Source organism: Canis lupus, chromosome 12 (genome assembly GCF_003254725.2).
Source record: "Canis lupus dingo isolate Sandy chromosome 12, ASM325472v2, whole genome shotgun sequence".
Classification (NCBI taxonomy): Eukaryota; Metazoa; Chordata; class Mammalia; order Carnivora; family Canidae; genus Canis; species Canis lupus.
This window is the reverse complement of record NC_064254.1, coordinates 23,540,379-23,566,719: the sequence shown is the minus strand read 5'-3', so window position 1 is coordinate 23,566,719 and position 26,341 is coordinate 23,540,379. Positions and strand designations below refer to the sequence as shown.

Below are 26,341 nucleotides of genomic sequence, written 5' to 3'. Positions count from 1 at the left end.
AGTGATCCAACAACTGTATACCTTATTATTCAGTATTCTTCATAAGTTTACTCTTAATTACTCTTAATCCCCTTCACCTATTTTCCCACCCTCCACCTCTCCTCTGATATGCTTTATTTTAAACGAGTACCCTTAAAGTTACTTTTTTTTTAAGCAAGAACATTTTTTACTTGAAGCATACTTCAGAATACATCATTTGAAAAGATATATATAGAACAAATAATAGAATACACATTTTCTTCAAGTACACACAAAAAAATCCCCTGGTTAAATCACATAAAGAGAGACATAACAAATATTGGAATTAAAATAAAAAACTTAAATAAAAATAAAATTCAGTATTTATATTTTATTTTTTAGGGTGAAATGGGCCCCAAAGGAGATAAAGGATCAACTGGATTTTATGGCAAAAAGGAAAGTATGGATTATAACATAAAGAATCTGTAATGAACTTTGGAATGTCATGGAAGTAGAAAACTTGTATTCCTGTCTCAGCTCACCATTATAGCAATTAGCTTTGTTCACCTTTCTCAGGAAATTTATTGGAAATAATGAAAAAATAGAAAAATACCTGGTATATGGTATTTTATAAGACTATGTTGTGTTATTGATCATTCTGAGTTTTTAAAGAATTTATGGAGAGAGATTCCTTAGGAGGAAGTAAATGGTAGCTGCTTAACAGCATGTCCATGGAGAATCACTGTTAGGGGCTTCTGATTTCTTCACATTAAAAGAATATTATATTTTCTGTATATTATATTTAAAATACTCACTGGTTTTTAATTTTGCCAAGATATGGTTTCTATGTTTAGATGCTTGTAATAATCCTGCATTCACTAATATATATATATTTTAATTCACCAATATTTTTAATGTTGTTGTGTCCACTGGCCTGGTAAAATAATGCTTTGCCAGAAGTTGTAGAGCTAACACAAGCTGTAGTTTATGAATTCTGTCATTACATAAAGAGGTTAACTTACTTTTAACTTAAGTTTGAGTTGGAATTTTTGTTTTTATTTTTAAAATTTTTTAAAAATTTAAATTAATTTGCCAACATATAGCATAATACCCAGTGCTCATCATATCAGGTGCCCTCCTTAATGCCAGTCACCCAGTTACTCCATTCCCCCACCCACCTTCCCTTCTGCAGCCCTTTGTTTCCCAGAGTCAGGAGTCTCTCATGGTTTGCCTTCCTCTCTCATTTTTCCTGTATTGGATTTTTTGAATCCTGTTGTTCCTCCTCTGGGGAAATGGTGTCTAGAGGCATTCCGAATAGTTCAGCTACCATCCCAGGCTAACCTACAGTACAGTCTCAAGCAAAACTAGGCTGTCCAGAACTCTTGGTAAAAGAGTTGTTTACCTTTATACAAAGAAAGTTGAGAAACCACCAAGATCCGCATATGTATGCCCAAGCCAACTTCAAAGAATTTGTGCTGTGAGACCTAAAGTCTTAGGAATTTGCCTAAAATGAAAAAACATGTCAGCAGGGCTATGGTGGTTCCATATGTGCTACATGTGGCCAGGCCAAGGTCAAACATGCTTTCTTTATTGAAGAGCAGAAAATCATTGTGCGAAGTGTTGAATGCATAAGCACAAAGTCAGCTAAACAAACAAAAAATGAAGCTTCTCTGAGTAATAAAAACAAAAATTAAACATAAAATTTTTGGTTTCTAAGTGTGTGTTTTTAATACAGGGTGCAAAAGGTGAAAAGGGGAATTCTGGTTTTCCTGGCCTCCCTGGACGTGCTGTGAGTTCGATAGAAAAAGTTCTTGAGTATTTTACTTTAAATAAAAATTGCCTTATACTGTCTTCCTTTAGAAAGAAAAATTAGTGCAAAAATGTATTAAAATTCATGTATTTATTTTTTAGGGAGAACCAGGAAGACATGGCAAGGATGGATTAATGGGTAGCCCTGGTTATAAGGTATTTACATAAAAAAACCGAAAGATTTCTGTACTTGTGAGTGAATGTTGGAAAAAATGTGCTGATCTTTGACATTTTTAAAAATTATGACATTGGTATAAAATAATAAATAAAATTAATAATAAATAAATAAATAAATATAAAATGTTTTATTTACTGTTGTTTTACTGTTGTTGGCATATAGTTATTCATAACAGCTCCATGTGATCTTTTTTATTTCTGTGGCATCAATTTTAATGTCTTCTCTCTTTTTTCTTAGTCTAGTTAACTAAGGATTTGTCTATATTTTAGATCTTTTTGAAACATCAATTCTGGCTACTTTCTATCTGTGGACTAGCCCATTCTGAATGTGGAGTTTTAGTTGACATTTCCATTATGACTGGCAATCTTTTTATGGGCTGGTTGGCCCGTTGGTCTGATCTTATTTTGTGAGATGTCTATTCAATAAACATTTGACCATTTATTAAAATTTGGGGTTTTATTTTCTTATTAATGAGCTGTAAGACTTCCTTATGTATTTTGGATATAACTCCTTTATCAGATATATGTTTGAAAATACTTCCTTGACATCTTTGGATTGTTTTTTCACTTTCTTAGTTGTGTCTTTGGATAGGGGAAAGTTTTTAATCTGGATGAAGTCCAATTTCTTGTTTTTTTGTGGTTCATGCCTTTTGTGTCATATTTAAGAATATTTACCTAACCTAAAGTTACAAGATTTTCTCTTTTCTTCTAAAAGAAAAAGAATTGGATTTTTCTGAACACTTAGAAAATTATATTTTCTAAAATTTTATCATCTTAGCCTTTAAATTTAGGCCTAGGATTCATTTTGATGATTTTAATTTCTATGTATAACATGAGGAAAAAGTCAAGATTGATTTTTTTTTTTCATTAGTAGACCCACTTCTTTCAGGATCATTTGTTAAAAAGACTATCATTTCCCATTGAATTACATGAGCATTTTTGCCAAATAAGATTTGATTGATGCATGTGAAACTATTTTTGGACTCTCCACTAATCTGTACTTCTTTTGTCAACAACACGCTGTCTTGATTATCATAGCTTTAGAGTCTTGAAATCTGACAGTGTAGGTATCTAAATTTGTTTTTCTTTTTAAAATTGTAATGAATATACTAGGTGTATGTAAATTCCACATAAGCCGAAGTGTCAGCCTGAAAAATTTTACAGAAAAGTCTTCTGAGTTCTATGAAGTATACTTTTTTGTTTGAAATAATTTTAGATTTACAGGAAAGTTGCAGATAGAGTACACAGAGTTCCTGTACATAGTTTACCCAGTTTCTCCTGATGTTAACACCTTACATTACTATGGCACATTTGTTAAAACCAAGAAATCAGTATCAACACATTGCTGTAAATTGAACTCCATAGTTTATTTGAATTTTATTAGTTTTTCACTAATGTCTGTTGCATGATCTAATTGAGGATATACCATAAAGCATTATTTTGTTATGCCTCTTTAGTCTCTTCCAATCTATGATAATTTCAGTTTTGTGTTTTTCATGACTTTGACAGTTTTGAAGAGCTTTGGTTAGGTATTTTGTACAATGTTACTCAATGTGGGTATTTCAGATGTTTTCCTCATGTTAGGCTGGAATTACAGGTTTTGTTTTTGTTTTATTTTGTTTTGGTGGGGAGAGAAGGATAACACAAAGGTTAAGTGCCCATTTCATATGAGGGGGTATTGTTATCCACATGATTAGTCATTGATTATATTAACTTTGATCATTTGGCTATGGTAGTATTTGTCATGTTTCTTCACTATGAAGATACTGCTTTTTCCCTTCCACATTCATTTTTTGGAATTGGGTTACCAAGTCCAGCTCCTACTCAAGATGGGGCAGCAAGGCTCTCTTAGAAGACAGTATATACATATCTTTACACTTATTTGAGGAGAGTTATGGTTGTAACAGTAAGTCTTCCAATCCATGACTGGTATGTCATTACAATTATAATTTTTCTTTAATTTATCTCAGCAATGTTTTGTAGTTTTCAGTGTACAGATCTTAAGTATCTTTTAAATTTGCACCCCAATATTTTATTTTTAAAATACTCTTGTGAATAGATTTTTCAAGATTTATTTATTTTTTGTTGCCAGCATATGAAAATAGAATTAGTTGGGTATGTTGATCATATATCTTACAATATATTGCTAAACTCATTGATTCCTGCAACTTATTTTGTAAATTCCTTAGATTTTTTTTACATAGATAAATGATAATATTGTTTAGAAATAAAAACAGTTTTCTTCTTCTAATCTATATGACTTAAAATTATTTTAGTAATTTTATTTCACTCTACAGGCCCTCCAATACAGTATTGAAGGACTGAGCGTGGACATTTTTGCCTTTTTCTGATGTTAGGTAGTCTTTTTTTTTTTTTTTTCATTAGGTAGTCTTTTACCAGTAACTGTTAGTGGTTGGTTTTATGTAGAAACCCTTCACCAGCTTGAGGAAGTTCCTTTTTATTTGTAGTCTTTTAAGAGTTTTTCTCTTTAGTTATGATTAGGTGTTGAATTTTGTCAAAAACATTTTTCTGCATTTATTGATTTGTATTATTTTTCTCCCTTTTTTCATTAATATGTATAACATTGATTTTTGTTTGTTACACTAATCTTGCATTAGTGGGATAAATGCCAATTGGCTATTTTATATTATTATATACTACTGGATTCAATTAGGAAATACTTTATTATGGACTTTTATGTCTGTCTTCATGAGATAGTGGTCAGTAGTTTTCTTGTGATTTTTTTGTATGGCTTTGGTATCAGGATAATACTAGCTTTTCTTTCTGAAAGAGTTTGTGTAGAAATGGTATCATCGTTTCCTTGTTTGGTAGAATTTCCCAATGAAATCATCTGGATTTGAGCTTTGTAAGTGTAAAGAAGATTCTAATTACTGATGAAATCCCTTTACTAAATATTGGGCTTTTTAAGTTTCTCTTCTTGAGTAAGTTTTGGTAATTTGTACCTTTCAAGAAATTAGTTAATTTCATTTCATTTTCAGTTTGTTTGCATATTTTATGTATAACACTGCAATATTCTTGTCCTTTTAAAATTATTTATTTTGTTATGTTCAAATTTTTAATTCCAGTGTAGTTATCATACAGTGTTACATTAGTTTCAGGTGTACAGTACAGTGATTCAACAATTCTATCTTTACTCAGTGTTCATCATGAAAAGTGTACTCTTTAATCCTCATCACCTATTTCATCCATCCCCTCATGGGCCTTCCCTCTGGTAACCATAAGTTCTCTATAGTTAAGAGTCTTTTTTCTTGGTTTTTCTCTCCCTTTTATTTCTCTTTGCTCATTTGCTTTGTTAAATTACACATATGAGTAAAATCACATGGTATTTGTCTATTTCACTTAGCATTGTACTTTGTAGCTCCATCCATGTTGTTGAAAATGGCAAAATTTAATTATTTTTTATGGCTGAATAATATTTTTTGTGAGTAGGGGGTGTATATCACTTCTTTATCCATTCATCTATTGATGGATACTTGGGCTACTTTCTTAATTTGTCTATTGTAAATAATGTTACAATAAAAAGGGGTACATGTATCCCTTTTAATTAGTGTTTTTGTATTCTTGGGGTAAATACCTAGTAATGCAATTATGGATCATAGGATAGTTCCATTTTTAAACTTTTGAGGAACCTCCATACTGTTTTCCACCGTGGCTGTACCAGTTTGTGCTCCCACCAAAAGTGCATAAGGATTCCTTTTTATCCACATCCTCTCCAACACTTGTTTCTTGTGTTTTATATTTTAACCATTCTGACAGGTATGAGAAGATATCTAATTGTAGTTTTGATTTGCATTCCCTGATGATAAGTGATGATGAGCATCTTTTCATGGATCTGTTGGCTGTCTGTAAGTCTTCCTGGGAAAATGTCTGTTCATGTCTTCTGCCCATTTTTAAATTCGATTACTTGGTTTTTTTGGTTGTGGAGTTGTATACATTCTTTACATTTTTTGGATACTAACCCTTTGTTAGAAACATTACTTGCAAATATATTCTCCCATTTTGGAGGTTGTCTTTTAGTTTTGTTGATTGTTTTTTTCGTTGTGCAGAAGCCTTTTACTTTGATGTAGTCCCAATAGTTTATTTTACTTTTGTTTCCCTTGCCTCAGGAGGCATATCTAAAAAATAGTTTTTATGGCTGATGTTGGAGAAATTACTGCCTGTGCTCTTTTCTAGGATTTTTATAGTTTCAGTTATCACATTTTGAATTTATCTTTGTGTTTGGTATAAGTCAGCAGTCTAGTTTCATTCTTTGCTAGTAGCTGTCCAGTTTTCCCAACACCATTTGTTGAAGAGACTTTTTCCCATTGGATATTCTTTTCTGCCTTGTCAAAGATTAATTGACCCTATATACATGGGTTTATTTCTGGGCTTTCTGTTCTGTTACATTGATCTATTTGCCTATTTTTGTGCCATATTCTTGTCCTCTTAATGTAGAATTTTTAATGTTCTTTCACTCTTGATATTATATATTTTGTAATAATCATGTATTACTGGTGGTTATGATTGAATTCATCGCACTGCAGAGTTTTCCGTCATCTTCTCCGTTGTCATCTGGGCCTTATGCTCTTTATGTTGAATAGTTTCTTGGTAACTTTCTCTTATTTCTTATGTGGAAATTGATTGGCTTAAGCACTCTATCTCTCATAATAGTAAATTTTCATTCTCTTAGGAAATTAGCCATTTCATCTAGATTTTTCAAATGACTTGTACAGAATTATGCAAATTCCTTTCTGGTTTTTAAGAAGTTTTCTTGGTTTCAGTAATCCCCCTTTGTTGTTTCTTAGGATATTTATGCTTTTGCATTCTAGTTTTTTTTTGTTTTTGTTTTTTGCTTGATTATAAATGAAATTTTGGCTTCTCTATTATGTTTTTTTTTTTTTTTGAAAGATCCAACACTGTAATTTAATCATTAATTTTCCACTTTTGGTGTGTTTATTTTTGTCTATACTACTTTTTTCTCATGTTTTTTCTAGATTTTACAATTGATTATTGAATTCATTTATTTTCTTGCCTAATTTTTGCTTTTAGTATTTAAATTATACATATTTTTTGATTATTGCTTCAACTGTAGTCCCTTTATTTTTTATTTTTTTAAAGATTTATTTATTTATTTATTTATTCATTCATTCATTCATTCATTCATTCATGATAGACATAGAGAGAGAGAGAGAGAGAGAGAGAGAGAGAGGAGCAGAGACACAGGCAGAGGAAGAAGCAGGCTCCTGCCAGGAACCCGACGCGGCACTCGATCCCGGGTCTCCAGGATCAGGCCCTGGGCCAAAGGCAGGCGCTAAACCACTGAGCCACCCAGGGATCCCTATTCCCTTTATTTTAATGTGCAATGTTTTCATTAACATTATTTTTTAGAAATTCTATAATATTGATTTTCTCTTAGAAATTGTTTAAAAGTCTAAAAAATTTTAGGTTTAAAATCCTTTTATTTTGATTCTGTTGTCAATTTCTGGTTTTACTGTACTATATCAGTGTTATGTATCATTTCTTCTTAATTGGATTTGTTACAATTTTTCTTGGATTTATTATAAATGGTCAATTGTCAGAAATGTTTCCTGTCATATACGAAGGTAAATCTCTATTTTGAGAATGTGAAACTCAATATTCTTTTGTAAAATTTTCTTTATTGAATATATTCTTTAAATATTCTGCATACTTAATTTTTGTTTTGTTTTACCTTTTTGGGACAGAAAGTGAGGTATTTGTGTCCTCTAGTCATTTTCATCTATTCTTCTGTTTCATGAATGTAGTCTTTATCTGTTGCATAGATATTTGTAATGTTACATCTTAATTTTGGATTGTGGCTTTTGACATTATCAACTATCACTTTTTTGTCTCCCCTAATAATTTTAGCTGGAAATCTACTTTTTATGTATCAGAATTGCATTTTTTCTTTTTGATTATTCTTACTTGCTTGCTAAACTTTTGCACATTCTTCTATTGTTTGCTTTCTTTTTCAGTAATTTTTAGCTGTTTCTCTTATCTCAGACATAGAGTTAGTCTTTTCTTTTAAAAGAAATCTGAAATTTTTCTCTTTTAAAAGATTGAGTCTATAATAAAATTCACTGATAGGTTTAGTAACATTTTGATACTCATTTTTAAAAATAATAATGCTAAGCCCTAGCAGTAGATATATAAAAATGCCATATTATTTGAAAATCATGCAGGCTAAAACAAATCATAAGACATAGGATTGTTAAGACCTAAACTTGTTTTTGAAGATTTTATTTATTTATTCATGAGAGACACAGAGAGAGAGACACACACATAGGCAAAGGCATAGGCAAAGGGAGAAGCAGGCTCCCTGCAGGGAGCCCAATTCAGGACTCCATCCTAGGACCCTGGGATCACACCCTGAGCTGAAGGCAGAGGCTCAGCCACCCAGGTGCCCCTAGACTCCAAAATTTGGTGGCAGTGGAGCAGTTAACTTTTATGAATCATCCCTTCTGTGCCTAGAGAGATGGCAAGGCATTTTCACAAAGCCTCTTAGTTGATTTTCTTAAAAAAAAAAAAATCCGTCATGTTGGGAGTATTAATGTCACTTAGACAGTGAGGTCACATTAAGACAGGTGAATTAATTTACCCAGAAATGCAGTCAGTTACATGGCAGAGCTAGAATTCCAGGCCTAGTTTGTATGATTCCACTCTCTGTATGATTCCTCCCAAACTTCTTGTCTGTTTATTTGGTAAGCTGGCAAAAGGTTCCCTAAGTCTTACATTTTTCTGTATATCCCTTGGCATGCTAAAGATTTGTTTACGAACTAAGAATAAACTGTGTAGTAAGTTCAAAGTCAAAATAAAGTATTAAACGACAAAGTAAGGAAACTCCTCAAAATTAAGTTATATTTTAATGGTCAGCCACCTGATTTTGAGGGTTGCTATGACCACAACCTAAATTACTCTCCATTCTTTTAATTTTTTGTGGGTGAGTACTAGAGACCATAGCATGAAAGGAAATACACATGCAATGCAAGTTTTACACGTCTGTTTTTGGTTAAATTTCCTTCTTAAAAATAGCTGCTTTTTGTGGAATAAATCATCTTTGACATTAGCTGTAGAAACTGGATTTAGAAATAATGTTTTAGCATGACATTTTTTCAATTCCTTTATATCAAGAAAGAAATTAATAATAGGATAAATTACAAAAATGGTAAATTAGAGTTAGGGGCATGCTATATGCCTTTTTCCACCAGCTAAACAAATCGACATTTACCAGGTTCTCCATGTTATGAAAGCAATCAAATGATCATATTAGGTTCTGGTCACAATAATGAATTTCACAGGTTAGTTGTATTTTGCATTTAATTATTTTTTGGTAAATAGCCCCAAAGAAATCATCCTTCATCTCCCAATGAAACATCATTCAGTCAGTCAAAAGGAGACTTTCTCGGTAGAGATTATTCACCTCTATCTTGTGATAACTGGTATGCATGATTTTACAACAGCAAATGCTGTATAAGTATTTTCCCCCATTTCCTTTATCCCCTTGATATTCAGCATTAAACAATAAACATCGCGTTCCTCCTCCTTTGATATGCTTTAGTGTTTTTAAAGAAGGGGACGTATACCCTTATATATAGTTTTACATTCTGTTTAGCACAATTCTAAGCATTCTAGGTAATAAAAGAAAACTCATGTATATATTTCTTGCCTTTAAAGAATGTGCAAGTCAGAAAACACCTATATATACAAGATACCTGTTGAATAGCCTGGCTGTTGTAAAACTCAGTGCCAGGTGTAAAACTATACAGTGTCATTGTAGAGAGGTGTTGCAAGAGAAGAAGGGCTATGTAAGTATCTTGAGACATGGTCTAGAGCAGTGGTCGCAAAGGCTACCATATCAGCACTTTTTGGGAACCTGTTGGAAATGCTAATTCCTGGCATCTGCCCCACACCTGTTGAATCAGAAACTCTGGAGTGGAGTCCACAATTTCTCCAGGAAGTTTTTTTTTTTTAAGATTTTATTTATTCATGAGAGAGAGAGAGCGAGGCGCAGAGACACAGGCAAAGGGAGAAGCAGGCTCCATGCAGGGAGCCCGACATGGGACTCAGTCCTGGGACTCCAGATTCATGCCCTGGGCCAAAGGCAGTGCCAAACTGCTGAGCCACTCAGGCTGCCCTCTCCAGGAAGTTTTGATGCAGCTAGTATAAGAATCAATGCTGTAGATGATAAAGAATAAGTGATACTTTGTTCATATAACTATGTATCATTATGTACAAGAAGTAGCAATAAAAATAAATCCTCAAATAATTTGGGGACTTGGTTATTGCTAATCCTTGATGAGGATTAGTTACTTTTCAAAAAGCTTCATGCCAATTGAAAAAAAAAAAAAAAAACAAAGATTGGGTCATTGGAGAAGTAAAAGGAGAATTTTTTACCAGCCAAAATAGTTATGTAATCCCAGATTTGATTTTACTATTTGACAACTGCCCTTTTCCCTTTATATACAGAAGAGCTAAACTACATGTGCTTAGCAAGTCACATATGACAGTACATGGAGGTATGGGAAGGTAAGTGGCCGAAAGACTTAGATATGCTGTGGTCCTCAGATCATCAGAATCATCTGTTAAAACTAATTTCTGTGCTCCACCATCCAGAGTTTCTGATTGATTAGGTTTGCAGGAGAGCCTGGAATTTTGCACTTTGAAGTTCCCACATGAAGTGAAGCTCTGCTGGCTGATGTGAGGGCCATACATGAGAACCAATGGCTTGGATGAATCCTCCTGACTGTTAATATATATAGTCATTGCAGTATTTCCTTGCTTTATTAGGTCCCAGCATATCCTGTTTCTTTAATTTTTCAGACTTTTTGACCTAGAGCTTTTAAGCTTAGTGGATCCTAAAAATATCTTTGTTTCTCTTTGGTATTTTCATAAGCTTTTCTGTAGAACCATTAGGCCAGCAGCACCTCCCTTCCCAATTTGGTTAATTTAAAGAAACGTTATTCTTTACTCCCTCTGTTGTCAGCTGTCAGCTAGTGTTTGTAAATAAAATTGGAACAGATGAACTATTTGGCTGGAATTGGTATTTCACTGTGCTTATGAAATGTAAGAATTCATGAAAATGGGAGAATCCGTGTTTCCATAATGTAATATCCATATTCCATAATGTAATATGGCTGAATTTTTTTCTAAATACTGATTATGTTAGGCAGGTTGTATTGGTTCTAACTTCTGTGATTCATTTTCCACAGTTTTGGGAAATTCATTAGAATATGAAACTATGGGGATCCCTGGGTGGCGCCACGGTTTGGCGCCTGCCTTTGGCCCAGGGCGCGATCCGGGAGACCCTGGATCGAATCCCACGTCGGGCTCCCGGTGCATGGAGCCTGCTTCTCCCTCTGCCTATGTCTCTGCCTCTCTCTCTCTCTCTGTGTGACTATCATAAATAAATAAAAATTAAAAAAAAAAAAAGAATATGAAACTATGGAAAACATTGTTGGCATATGCATCAGTACATATGTATTCTGAGACTCTTTCACCCATTAGACCTATTTCAACTCAGGCATTTGAAGTATTTACAAGAAAAATGCTTTTGCTTTACTTTCTTGCTCTCATGTAGACTGAAATGTTTTCTCTTGTATGAAACAAAGTGTGGCATAATTGAAGAGAACATTACCTGTTGTGATGCAATGAACTTCGCGGAACAGAAAACAAAATCATGGCTCCTAATGACTGTTAGGCTTCAAAAAGCCTAAATGTCTGAGGATGTGCCTATTTGTGTATCTTAAGAGGCTTCTCCCTCCTGCCCTCCTGTGTTGACTCTATATTATATATTTTAGGAATAAATTCAGCTAATATTTATTAAGTATAGTGTCAGATGGTTTTATATACACTGGCAATTTGAGAAAAGCTTTGAGGATGCTAAGAGTGGATTTAAAATAATATGCTTAAATAATTTGAGCATTGTAATTGAAAGGCATGTAACTAAAAACTATGCTAGTTTTTATAGCCATCTAAAAATAAGCACTTTAGGTGTTTATTTTAAATAGGTGGATACTAAATTAAAATTCCAAATAATTTAATAACATAAATAACTCAGTTTTTAATGAAAGCTTTATTGTATTCTTTAAAAGATTTTATTTATTTATTCACGAGAGACACAGAGGCAGAGACGCAGAGGGAGAAGCAGGCTCCGTGCAGGGAGCCTGACCTGGGACTCGATCCTGGGACTCCAGGATCACGACCTGATCTGAAGGACCCCAGCATCCCTATTTTGATTTTGGGGCAGCCCTGGTGGCGCAGCGGTTTGTCGCTGCCTGCAGCCCGGGGTGTGATCCTGGAGACCCTGGATCGAGTCCCACGTCGGGTTCCCTGCATGGAGCCTACTTCTCCCTCTGCCTGTGTCTCTGCCTCTCTCTCTCTCTCTCTGTCTCTATGAATAAATAAATAAATAAAATATTAAAAAAATAAGATAAAATAAAATACAACTGTTTTGGGCACCTTGGTGGCTCAGTCAAACATCTGCCTTTTGCTCAGGTCACGATCCCAGAGTCTTGCTGGCTCTCTGCTCAGCAGGGGGTCTGTTTCTCCTTCTACCCCTCCCCACTGCTCCTGATCTCTCTTTCTCTCTCTCTCACTCTCACTGTCTTTCTCTCTCTCTGAAATAAAAAAGTAAAATCTTAAAAAATAAATAAATAAAATGCAACTGTTGGGAGGCAAGGTCAAATTAGAATGATCAATTCTAATAGATCCAAAAGAATGATCCAATCTATTGGCTCCATTCCAACAGAATGATCAACTTTAAAGTAAAAAGGAAAATAAAAATAAATATGAAAGAGTTGATATAAACCTTGGTCACATTTACTTTGTTGATAAGTAATGTCTTACTCTCATAAGAGTGAGTGCATAGTACCAGAGTTACTTTATGAATTAACTCAGTTATCTGCCGCCAAGTGCATAGTACCAGAGTTACTTTATGAATTAACTCAGTTATTTGCTGCCATATATAGATTTGATATTGACATAGTCACTTTATGAATTTTATAATAAGTTACTTGATGTCAGGACGGGTTAAAATCAATAATCCAGAAGGAATTTTTAAATTTCATATATATTTAATGTAATCTGTTTTTATATTTTATTTCTTTTATGAATATTAGAAGGCTTTTAAATTCTAGATACTAATTTGCTAACCCTTTGTTATCACCTGCAAGTTTATTATTCTAACCTGCAGTCTGCTTTAGACTTTTAAAGTATTTTTTGATAAGCACTATATTTTTAGTGTAATCAGATAACCAAAATATGGTTTGTTTTATTACATTTTATTTTAAAAATTTTTCTCTGCTCCCAGATTATAAATATGGTTTGTATATCTTCTTCTAAAATATTTTAAGTTTTCTTTTTCATGCCTTGGTCTTCATTTCCTCTATGCATGCATGTGTGTGATTATTAGTTTTTTTTTTTTTTTTTAATGACATTTAATTGTCCAAGTACCATTTGCTGCAGTTACAGCTCATTTCCAGATACTGAATATATTGAAGGCAATTTTGGGTTCCCTTTTATATTCCACTGATCTTTTCTCTCTCCCCGGGGTTGGCGGTGTACACCTTTCACTCTCACAGAGGCATATGTGTTTAGGAACAAATTGATTTCACCTTCCTGGCTTTCTCTTAGATCATCTTGGCTATTGGGTAATTTGTTTTTCTACTTAAATCCTGTAATCATTTTGCCAAATAACAACAAAAATCTTCTTGGGATTTCTTTTGAAACTTTGATTACCTTGGTGACATCTAACATCTTTGTGCTATGAAGACTTTATAGCTACAAGACTATGATTGAGTTTTTCTATCCATAAACAGGATATAGATCTCCTTTTATTTAGGCCTTTAACCTAACTGGTTAATAGAAATCTATAATTGTACCTAAAAAAATCCTGTGCTCTTGTTAGAATTTTTCATAGATACTCAAAATTTTATTTTCTATTATTTACTTAATATTTATTTTTTATTAAAGTATAGTTGGCATAACATGTTATATTTTTTTAATTGAAGTGTTATAGATGATTTCAGGTGTACAGCAGTGATTCAACAATTCTGTATGTTATGCTGTACTCACAAGTACAGTTTCCACCTGTAACTGTTTAACATCATTACTAATAATCTAGAAATAATGTTTATATCTAATGTGCTTTAGTATTTAATGTTATATGTTATTATTTTATAAGCATGCCTGAAAATGGAACTCTTTCTCTCTCCCCCCCTTTTCTTAACCTTTAAAAGGGAGAAGCAGGACCTCCAGGTGCTCCAGGTCAGGATGGATCACGGGGAGAGCCTGTGAGTACCTTCTGAATTCAGTTCTAAAATATGATGTTCTTTTCCTGTGCTGGAATCCTCTATTTAAATACTCCTGTCAGGTGCCCTGTTCTTGTTCAGTGACTTCCAGACTTAGATGTTGTAACAGTTCTTTATGGAACATTGTAAAACGATGAGATATTTATTTAATCCTTTTGTTGACAAAGCAGGAAGAATGTCACTAGCAGGAAAAGTCATATACAGTATGGATTACAATCACGAGTACTCATGGCCACACAAACAAATGGTTAATATGGACAGTATGGTCAGTTGCTGAGCCTACAGTCAGTGTTACTTTGTCACTGGTTCATTGTTTTGTAGTATGCTCTCTGGGGTCATGTGTTCAATAAAAATTGGAGTAAGGAAACATGATTGAGAAAGCACTGGATCTGAATCCTGGATATAAGTGTTTTTAACAAGTGTGCCAGATGACTCAACTTCACTTACAGAGTTCTCCACCTTTTATTCCTACCACTCATGGCTAACATTGGCCAACATTAGTCAACATTGAAATACCAGCTAGTCCCATTTTAGTCATCAAAGTAACTTATTTTTAGGGGAATTTTCAGTTTGGGGGATGACTAGGTTAAGAAATTTAAAAATAGCCAGGATATATTGCATCTTATCACAGAGTGTTCAGGTATGTATTCAGAATCTAAATACTGAACAGAAGAGGAAGGAGAGAAAGCACTGAAGCTTCTTAAATGGGGTGCATAGCTTGAAATACTCTTAGAATTGTTCAATCAAATGTTTATTGAGTTCTCATTTTGTGTATTATAATGCACTGAGGCAAGTTCTCTACATAGCCAGTGCCTTCCCGGAGTTTATAATCTAGTTTGGAAGACAGCAGAAAAATGATGGAAATAATTACGAACCTGAGCCAATTTATGGTAAATGCCAAATGGGGTATTTACATCTCTGGAAACCTTTTCCTGGTCTCTAAAGTGTACATACTTATAATACCCATTTCACTATGTTGTTATGAGGCTTACATAGGAAATATATGAAAAACAATTGTTAAAATATTGCACAAATGCATGGAGGTATCCTAAGTACTGAAGGAATATAGAAAGGGAATCTTGTATCATGAGGTGATGGAGAAATTTTTACCAAGGACTTGGGGCTAGATTTGATCATAAAAGTGACTGGGAAAGAAAGGAAGACTAGACGGAAAAGGAATATGAGTGAAGATACACAGGTTCAGATGGTTAAGTGTATGCCTAAGAAATAATTGAAATGATTAGAATGCGGCCCTGAGTCTGCAGTGATAGGAAGTGAAGTTGGGAAGATGGAGATCCTGGACTGTGAATTCAGGAATTTTTTCAGAAATTACTTTATTCACTTGCCATGGAAGTGATATGAGAAAAAAAAAAAAAAACGATTAACGTGATGCCGAGTAGTGCTTTAGAGGCAGTTTTGAACTTCTGGTATATGCAGGATAGATTGAAAGGAGAAGAGACTGGAATCAGGACACTAATGAGCTGGCTATTTTGACAGATGGGGCAAATCAGGCCTCAGCTCAGATGTGAATTGGACTGGAGTGTGAGCTCAGTATATCTGACTCACAAATTTTATTATTAAGGAAGAATTATAAGACTTGGTTACTGGATATGAGACTGGGTATGTTTGTTTATGTTCTTCAGAGAGAATATAAGGTGTGTGTGTGCATGCAAGCACATGTGCGTGCACGTACATGAACACAGGGACAGGGAGGGAAGATGGAGAAGTGAGAGAACGAGGAAGTTAAAAAGGTAAAGAAGAGGGAAATAAGAGGCAATTGAAATGAAAACCAGGTTATAATTTGAGTTGATTATGTTCTAAATCTTGGTGAGTCAGTTATTTGGAGTTTGTGACTCATTCTCTCACAGAAACAATGTTAGAAAGGGCAGACTGACCAGCAAGTCTACATGAACCATCATAATGCAACATGAGCAGCATATATTTACTTTAAAAATAATATTTTTGCGATCCTGTTAATTAAACCAAATAGAATAAGTAGTGAATTAGGACCACTTCAGGGTTTGTTTAGCTCTCCTAAGGCTGCCTATTCCTTACCACAGCTAGAAGCAGATGCTGATTTGTGTTTTCTCCTACTCTTCCTGCTCCCACTTTACTCGAGATTGACCTATCTAGAGCTTTTGTTCTAGCATAAATTTCCATCTCAGGCAGTGTGACCCTTCCAGTTTCAACCTTTTCTGTCTTTGCTCCCTTCCAACATTCACTGCATTCCCAGAATGTGTAAGTCTTTGGGTTTGATGAGAGAGAAACACCAGGGACTGCCCATGGAGGCTTATAACCCTCGCCGGGGAGAGAGACAGTAAAAGGATAAAGAAACAAAAGCTAAATCACAAGAGTTCTAAAAAAGGCAAGCAAGGTAGGGGGGCAAAGAACTGTAGTGGGATGGTGGAGGTATTTAGAATATAATCTCTTTTGAACCAGTCAGGTAGTAAACTGGGAGTTACCAAGAGAAACTCTTCAGACTCTTTCCTACTCCATCCCACTAGATCAAGGAAGGCAAGAATGGGACCCTTGCCTCTTCTCTCCCTGTTTCTCTTTCCTGCCAACCGCTGGAGGGGAAGCCAGGTTTCCTCTGCCAGAAGACATACTCTCTTAGGAAAGCATTTAACAGATTGAGCATCTAAAATTGGCCCACATTATCTGGATAGAGTTCTTCTGATCTGTATTCTTTTACAATAAGGAACAGAATTACAAATTATTCTCTTCTTTCGGCCATTAGTGAAAACTTGGTTGTCAGAAGTAACATCCTGTGAAGATTGATCTTTACTATTTGTGGAAGAGCTTTGAAAACAGGAAAAGAGAAAGTCTATGTATTTAGTGACACAAAGAAATGAATACTCTTCCATTGCATGTGGATGCTGTTTATAAGCATTTATAATGAATGAGTTGGCCCCACTAAAAAGGACATGTTCACTTTATTTGTTCTATAATGTGGCAGCCAAAAAAATTAATGGAGCTTAAATTAGAAGGACAGAAGCTCTTAGAAAAATGCTTTAAAGCTAACTAAACACAGCTTATAACAGCTGGATGATGATTCATCCCTGTAAGCAGATTGATAAATATGAACACAAACTGCTGGAACTCAAATTGAGGACAACCACTGTATTTCACTGGGAAATGATTATATTGTCTAAAGTGCAATTGTATTCCAGTGCCTATACTTTGAATTTTAAAGGCAAGTATTGGTCAATCCAATAGTAATTTAGTCCCAAAAGTAATTTACTTTCTAAGCCTCAAATTATATATACCTAACTTCAATCCAGGTGACTTTAAACCCACACTTGCTGGACTTACTATAATTGCTTTCAACCATGTAATACTGTGTTGAAGGATTATGTAATCTTGTCATTCACTCAACAAACCTTGACTGAGTGTCTGCACTGCACCAGACATGCTACTACTCAAGGAGAATGTGAAGGTGAATTTGTCATCGTCTTGCCTTCAGTCAGTCAGTCACATGAGCCAGGACATTACCGTGTAGTAGAAGTATTAGGGAGGTGGGCACAGGGGATCTGGTGAAGTTGTAGAATATGTGTATAATACTAAATGAGTTTGGGACCATCACTGAGCCCCATTCATTCTTTTCCTTTTTTTTTTTTTTTAAGATTTCATTCATTCATTCATTCATTCATTCATTCATTCAAGACACACACACACACACACACACATAGGCAGAGACATAGGCAGAAAGAGAAACAGGCTCCCTGTGGGGAGCCTGATGTGGGACTCGATCTCCTGACCTGGGATCATGCCCTGAACCTAAGGCAGACGCTCAACTGCTGAGCCACCCTGGCATCCCTCTTCTTTACTTTTTAATGATAGCATTATTGAGATATAGTACAAATACTGCACAGTTCACTTGTTTAAAGTGTGTAAGGATACATTCCTAAACAAGGTGCCCTCTTAGCTAAATTCTGGAGTATCAATAGGAGTTGGCTGGTTGTTTGGCCTGGCAAGGCAGGAACCTGTAGTATGTTCCAAAATGTAGAATTAAAAGAAATCATGATACTTTAGAAAAAGCTGACACAAGTTCAGGCTGCCTAGGAGACACGGAAGAAATGGAATAGAAATATAAGATGAGGTTGTGGGCGTAGGTAGCACCACATTCAAAAGGGCCTCACCTGTCTGGGCCACTGAAATTTAAATCTGAGAATAATGGACCTTTACAAAGGTTTCAAGTAGGTGAGTGAGTTGATCAGATTCAGAAAGTTTTACAAAGATCACTGTGACTGCAGAATAGAGAATGGGTAAAGGTGAGCCCAAGGTAGAGAACAGAGCCTGGCAGCGTCTAGCTGAACTCTATCCCCTGCAGTTACAATGAGGCCAGGAGCATTAGTTGGGGGTGGAGGGGGGTGGTGGTGAGTAGGACTGATTTGAAATGAACTGAAGGGGGACCAGCAGAACTTGAGGATTAATTGGATGTGGCACTTAAGATGAAAGAAGTTGATTTTCAAAGACCTATCGTGTGAATGATGACACAGGAAAACCATGCAATAAGCAGGAAAGAGAGCAAGAAGAATCCGTTTAGGCTGGGGGTGATCCTAAGATATTTTCAAATGGAACGTAACTAGCTAATAACAAAGGCATTTATATAGGTGGCCTATGCTTTGGGTTATTAGTGAAGAATAGACACATAAAAATGGAGACTAATAAAATTCTCATAAGAAATAGTGGGTCAGATTCAAGGAAATTTTAAGAGAATTTTGTGAATACTAGGGCTAGTAGGTTGAAAAATACTCCCCCCCCCCCTTCAAGATCATCAGACTCTAATGCCTGAAACCTGTAAATGTTATCCTATTTTAATAAAGGGTCTTTGCAGATGTGATTAAATTAGGGTATTTTAATGAGGAAATTATCCTGGGTTATCGGAGGGGTGGCCCTAAGAACAGATCTGAAGTTACTCAGAGGCAGTGGTGAGAACATGGTGGCCAATATTGGAGCGATGCAGCCCCGAGTGAAGGAGTGCTAGCAGCTACGAGTTGGAAGAGACAAGGAATGGATTCTCCCTTGGAGCCTCTATGGGGGAGTGCAACCCTATCAAGATCCAGACCTCAGACTTCTGGCCTCCAGAACCGCGAGATAATAAAATGGTGGTTTTTTAAACAACCAAGTTTGTGGTGATTTTTTACAGAAGCCACAGGAAACTAGTACACTGGGGTTTTCATCCGGTATAACCTTTAACAATCATTTGTGAAATGGACCCACGTAAAAAGGCATGTGAGCACATACTGATACCTAGCAAACACTTGGCAGCACCTGTATTGATCAAAAACATTTGGGATTAAAGCACGTAAATAAGTTTAAATGATGATTTGGCTAAAAGCAAGCTCCTCTGCCACCACTATTTTCTGATTCATAAATTTTGTTATCCTCTCATGTGTATTTAAAAACTCACTTCTTCCACTTCTCGTTTTTCTGCATTTTTGGGTCATTCTGTTTAGTAACTTCTAGCCCATATGTCTTCTCTGTACTCTTCATCATCATGCAAATTTGAAACAATTTTAATGTCTGTACTAAATGTATTATGTATATAAACTGTATAAAATGTGTACATATTTAAACATTGTTTTAAAATGTGATACTTTATGGATGTGTATATCTAAAGGAATAATCTACATGGTAAACATATGGTTTAATCATCTTTTGGTTACTTTATTTTATCCCCAGGTGGGTTTCTGATGTCTGTTATGTTCTATTTTTGCTTATCTGTATTTTATTTTCTCCCCTGAGCATGCCATTGTTTTTGTAACACATTTTTAAAAAATTAAGGCGTGGATTTGACTGTTTTACAGTGTTTCTTTTTTAAAAAAGATCTTGAGCTTGTCAGACTATATTTTTGTTTTTGTGCCAAGGAATAAAGAACAATCAGATTACTTCAAGGAATCCTCAGTTGTTGGAAATATGTTTTTCTAACGTCTCATAACTGATTTTGTCTTGAGCAGTTAGGTGGATGGTGACAGGGCAGTAGCACACCAAAATTCACCATTTGTTGAAAGATAAAAACTGGAAGCATGCATATTTGGTCAAGTGAGCTTTTAGGTCAGATTACCATGTTGACCAGCTATTTTGCCATAGCCAGTTATTGCTGGCCAAATTATCTGCAGTATCAGTGTTTCCACTGCTTCTTCTTCATAGCTATTCTTGTCCTGGTGCTCAATCCTGATGACATGCTGTATTTAGCGTAACATTTTTGCTCAGTCTGAGCCACTTGGTTGCTAGTTCTCTCCTGATCAGCCAGCCCCAGGTGGCTCATGGTGAAGATAGTGTAGGCAGAGCCTGGATTCCATTCTTTGAGCCAAGATCCCTGAAGCTCCATGAGGATGAGAGAAAGGATGATACATTTTCTGGACCTATGGAGGTGAGCACATGTTCTTAAATAAGGATGTGTTAAGCCTTTGTATTCTGGAAATGTTTGAGGTATCATTTTTGTAGGAATGAAGATGTGGGGATCACTGTACTATATTTGAGGACATTGGCTTATAGAGGCTTTTGTTTCCTTTCCTCATGTCTTTCAAATTCTTGCTAAACCACATGTTTTGCTTGTGTCTATGGTGTAATGTTAGCTGCTGAACTGGTCCAAGTCATCATGTACTTAAGAGACAAGTAGGTCTATTGTTTAATCAATCTCTCTGGCGTCATTATTTGACATGTCATTTGTATGCTTATATGCCAAAGATATCCATGAAATTCTTGAGGAAAGCTAATGTTGAAAGACTATGGTGGTTTCCCATGTGGAATAATTCACTTTATTTTACTAGTAATGGGGAAGTAACCTTATTTACCTACTTGACTGTACTTTTTACTTACATTGAGAAGAAAGGTTAAGAGGGGGAAAAAACCAAATTCTGTCATTGTTCCTCTTTGATTTGCAATTGAGTGGCAAACTTTTTGAGATCTTTTCTACAGATTTGTGACATTTTTTCCCCCACTCTTCTTTCAGGCACAAGGAGTGGCACACCCTTGGTATGTGTTGAGTGAAACAACCTTAACCTGATGTCTCCTAAGAATTTCACTTGGCATTTCTTAGTGTGAAGGCAGCTCACATAAAACAACTTAGAATGTTTGAGAAATTCACTTGTATTTATTATTTTAATAATTCCCTGCTAACTCCAGGGTTATGTTTTAAAACTTGGTTGAGGGTAACTCTTAGAATGCATTTTGAAATAGGCTTTATCTAAATTAAATCATATACATATCTGATTTGTCTGCAGAAATGATTGAATTTGTAAGCAATATCTGCAACATTTTGATTTCCCAAAATATGACTTTTGGCCTTGTAATGACTATGAAACTATTATATCTTTTTGTTTAAACATAAAAGGCAAATGTTGGCCCATTATCTGTATAAGTTAATAAAATCCCACCAGATTTATCAAAGGATCCATTTAATTCTTTCCATACAAATGATTTCATTGGCAGAGTAAAAGAGACCACCATCAAAAAACTTCATAAAACAACATTGCAGATTTTATATTTGGAGGCTCTGTGTCTATGGTACTGATCATTTTTTTCTGGTTGTTTTGAAGAAATCTCTTGAATATATTCATTGTAAAATTATTGATAAGCATTAAAATGCATTTATTTCAGTCTTTCTCATTTATTCATGTCCTTATAACTCAAAAAAGGACTTTATTGAACTCTGAAATGACAAGAGTGATGAATGTAATTCAACATATGAAATGATGCATGGTTAGTTCTCAGAATGGGTAACGTAATCTGTGGGTAAATAAAATCTCATGTTGCTTACATAGGCTCAGTATTCTCACTGACATGGGGATTGATTACATGCACCTTTCTTTTGAAGAGAATGGGTGAAAGGAAACTTACATCACCATCTATACAGGATATTTAGTCTAGATTTCAAAGCTTCCAAGACTTTGACTTTAAAATTATGTTCTTTAGTCATACAGGGACTGGGGTTGTTTTGTGTACTTTTTATCATTGTTGTAAGGTATCAGATGATACTTTTGAATTAGTCCAAATACATTCTCCATTTGCAAAGCATGAAAATACAGAATTAACAGTGTTATTCAAGACAAGGCATATTTATTTTAATACTGGATTCATGCACCATATAAATGCTATTTTTTTAGCAGATGAAATGAGAACGTTTTCCATTTGTTCTATTTTCACAAGTGTGGAAACTAGTATATTTTTTATGTGATCTGGAAAAGCACACTTTGGTAACTAGATTATTTCATTCTAACGAGCTCTTATTTTTTTTAATATTTTTGAGAAATATTTTAAAAATACTTGAGTGTGGTTACCACACTGAACACTAGAAAAATGTTTCATGCCTCTGAGAACATCAGAAAACTGTTTATGTTCTTAATATGTTAGGGTGTTGTTAAAATACATATGGGAGATATCTGAGAAAGAGTGCTCAAAAATATTTGTTTATACCAATGTGCATTTTTATTTTTGATAATCAGTTAAACACCTAATAAGTAGGTAATTGATTGCCAATATTTTCAGATGGTTTATAAAAATGATTTTCATAATTTTGAATACTGAAGTATTCTATTGTTTCAAACAGATATGCTTAGTTAAGCCATAGCTGCTTTGCTGTTTTAATTTTGGTTCTTTAAAAGATTCTGGCTTTGAAAATCTTTTGGCATAGATACACATTTCTTGGTCATAGGGGGAAAAAAACTCAAGTATGTTTTAACGAAAGAGAGTATGAATCGAGAGACTAGTATTTATGAATACATTCTAGAAGTCATGTGTAATTCTAATGGTTCATGATGAATTCAATCCACTGGAAATGATCGAATAAGATTGGAATATAAATTTCCTTTAATAGTTTTATTAGGACATAGGGACTAGGCATTTTCAGTGATAGTCTCTTTCTTGCAAGTGAAGTATAAAAAGTGATTTGATGAACTAATAATAAAATTAAATCAGGGCAAAGGAGTTTTATGATGATTTGGTTATAAAAACCATGAATATTTGTTGTGGTAGAATTTTCTTCCTTCTGCATTCTACATAAAAAGAGTACACTTAATTGATGGAGTTTGGTGAAATATGAAGAACTTCGGAACAATGTATTTTAAGATGGAATGACTAATCACAAAAGAGAAACCATTAGAGAGCTTTAGGATTGTTGCAGATTCTTATTGCGATGTGGATTTAGGTGCTAATATTTGCTGAGCAATCATAGAAGGTACAATATTGTACCAGGTGGTTTTATATACAATAGTTTCTCTGTAGGTAGGAGAAGTAGAAAATTTACTCAATAAACATACTCTACAAAGGTTTATATAAAAAAAACCTGTGGTAGATCAAGACTCTCAAATGCCATTAAAGTGAAGTTAATCATAAAAACCTGAGTATTAAGACTTTTGATGAAGGGTTAAAAATTGGTGGGAAAATGATGTATAGTTGTTTTAGAGCAAAGAGACATAAAATGGATTATATGAAAATTTAATTGGTAGATAATCATAAATAAAAAGCTTCTTGATGACTTTCGTAGCTTTGCACCCCAGTATAAGTAATGTTCAAGAATTTTTGTTTTTACTATATAAAGAGCAGTATTTCTTCAACTCTGATCCAGAGTACCTTAACCATAATCACCAGAGATGATTATTAAAATTCATTTTCCTGGGATGCCTGGGTGGCTCAATAGTTGAGCATCTATCTGCCTTTGGATCAGGGCATGATCCTGAGGACCTGGTATCAAGTACTGCATCAGGCTCCTTGCAGGAAGACTGCTTCTCCATCTGCCTATGTCTCTGTCCCTCTGTCATGAATCAATAAATAAAATCTTAAAAAAAATTCCAGGAATTTGGCATTTGATGAGATTAACCTTACCATTTCCTTAACGGAAGTAATAGAAGATAAGTTTTCTAAAATAAAAACAGTAATACATCACATCTAAAAATTGTTTTTTAAAATACTATATACATACATTTTCAAAGAAATTTCTAGGAAAATCAATAAACTAAAAATTTCATTTTAGATGTAACAAAACAAGTTTAAGTGCTCAAATTCCTATGTTAGTGAGGACTTACCAATCTTCATAAAACAACTTGTTCAAATGTTTGTAGATGTACTTTAGTTTTCCAGGATAGATTTGCTTCCGAATTTGTCAAAAAATAATAAAATATTTTAAAACACCAAGAACATTGAATCTAATTGGAAATATAACTTTTATTATCACTCGTGGCAATATTGAAGTTAGTTGATTTAGCCAGAGAAAGATATTAAAGCACATATAGCCTTAAAGAATAATAAGGTAGCTATTAAGATGATAATTCCATTTTCATTTATCAATGTCACTAAAATCAATTGTTTTCAAGTAGGTAACTTTTGTCTACTACCTTCATATTTTGATCAACTACTGAGCCACTCACGTGCCCCTACCTGTGCTTTTTCTTATCAAAGAAATTGCTTCTTAAACACAGTATTGTTCTTCCCTAACGGGACGACTTGATGCCTTCATCTAACAGGATATCTTTAACAATGTGTGAAAAATTATCTGTGAGATTAACCTACAAGGCATGAAAATTAAGCAAATGTGTTACCCTTTGAGGTCATAGCTGTGAGGTTGCAGTATGCTTCTTTTTGTTTTAGTTTTTTTTTTGTATTTTTATAAAGATTTTAAAATTTATTTTAGAGAGCAAGTGTGTGAGAATGGGGGTAGGGGCAGAGTGAGAGAATCTCAAGCATACCCCTTACTGAGTGGGGGATCCTGATGTGGAGCTCAGTCTCAGGACCCTGAGATCATGACCTGAGACAAAATTAAGAGATGCCTACCCAGCTGAGCCATTCAGGCTCCCCATAGGTTTTAAGTTTTTTTCTTTTAGTGAATGCTTATTAGTATATCATATCAGTTTTCAATAGGAAAAGGGGGATATACATTATATAAACAGAAAAATTCACAATGGGCTGAGTTGCACAATAAATATGATTTAGATATAACAGTATATACGTGTTTAAAAAATAGGTTATAAATAAAAGACACATAGATAACAAATTAGGCATAATTTTCAAATAATCAGTTTAGTTTTCAGTGTAATTAAGGTTAGAAATTCATTGCTTTCTTCATCAGACTGGTTTCACCTTTGATTTGGTGTTTTAAAAAAAATTTTGGTGACTTCTATCATAGATAAAATTTTTTTAAAAAGTAATTCAGATTTCTCTGGAAAATGGTGTATAAATTATACTCATCAACTCAGTTGATTGTAAAGGTCTTTGGAAAAATTCATTTTCATTTTTCTCTTTCATGAGAAATTCATCACAGCTTTTTTTGAGTTATACAGTGACATTCTATGCACCAAAAAGTATAGTCTGTATTTTTTAGGTTCTCAGAGGATCAGAACTCATTTTAGAGTAGCCCTAGGGTTGTCATTTTAGGACTTCTTTCAAATGGAGTTGGTTTTCAGTTTTACATGTGACTATATGCATACATTCCTTTTAACTCCCTAATATATTTCACAAGCATGATGTCACTTGCCAACGGAAAGGGGCAGATTATTGTCTGGATTCCTGGGTTCAGGGTGATTCCATGACTTTCCCATCATGTGGTAGTGCAGAGACCATCCCGGGGTCACTAAACTTTGTCCTCCCCTCTCCTCTTCTGGGTTTTCAGGTATGTTATTTTAATTTGCTAAACATTTGTCTTTTTTTGTTTTGTCTTGAAAAATAATACTTTTACCATGGTAAAATTGTTTAGAATATCTTTTGGCCTTTAAAAATGTTGAAATGCTTTTAGATGCTGAAGAGAAATGCCAGTAACATGAAGCAAATTTGTAAGGGCTTCAAGACAGCTTTTCCTTCTGATGATATTCCTGGTCTCTTTCTGAAATTTATGATGTCTGACATAATATTTTATGTTGTGTACAAACATGAGTAGTCCAGAAATATTTACCAAAGCATTTTCTATTGAAATTACTTACCTTTTGGTACTTTGTTTGGGTCCAGGCCCATGTGGATACTGATCTGTAGGCTAGAGAAAATAAATTCATCCAATGTTACTCAGATTACTTTTTCCCTCTTAAAGATTAAAGAGAGTAGTAAAACTGTGTTAAAGTATTAAAAAGAATAGTAAAGCT

General features: G+C 34.4%; 1 protein-coding gene across 2 annotated transcripts in view; it reads left to right on the top strand.

The window, feature by feature from the left end:
- Positions 1-26,341, top strand: part of COL21A1 (collagen type XXI alpha 1 chain) — a 240,435-nt gene that overhangs the window by 188,092 nt on the left and 26,002 nt on the right. For both annotated transcript variants that reach the window (XM_049092201.1, XM_049092200.1), the window contains 4 exons: positions 361-415; positions 1,695-1,747; positions 1,870-1,923; positions 14,199-14,252. In XM_049092201.1, the coding sequence (XP_048948158.1) occupies positions 361-415; positions 1,695-1,747; positions 1,870-1,923; positions 14,199-14,252 (216 nt within the window). The remainder of the gene's footprint in view (positions 1-360; positions 416-1,694; positions 1,748-1,869; positions 1,924-14,198; positions 14,253-26,341) is intronic.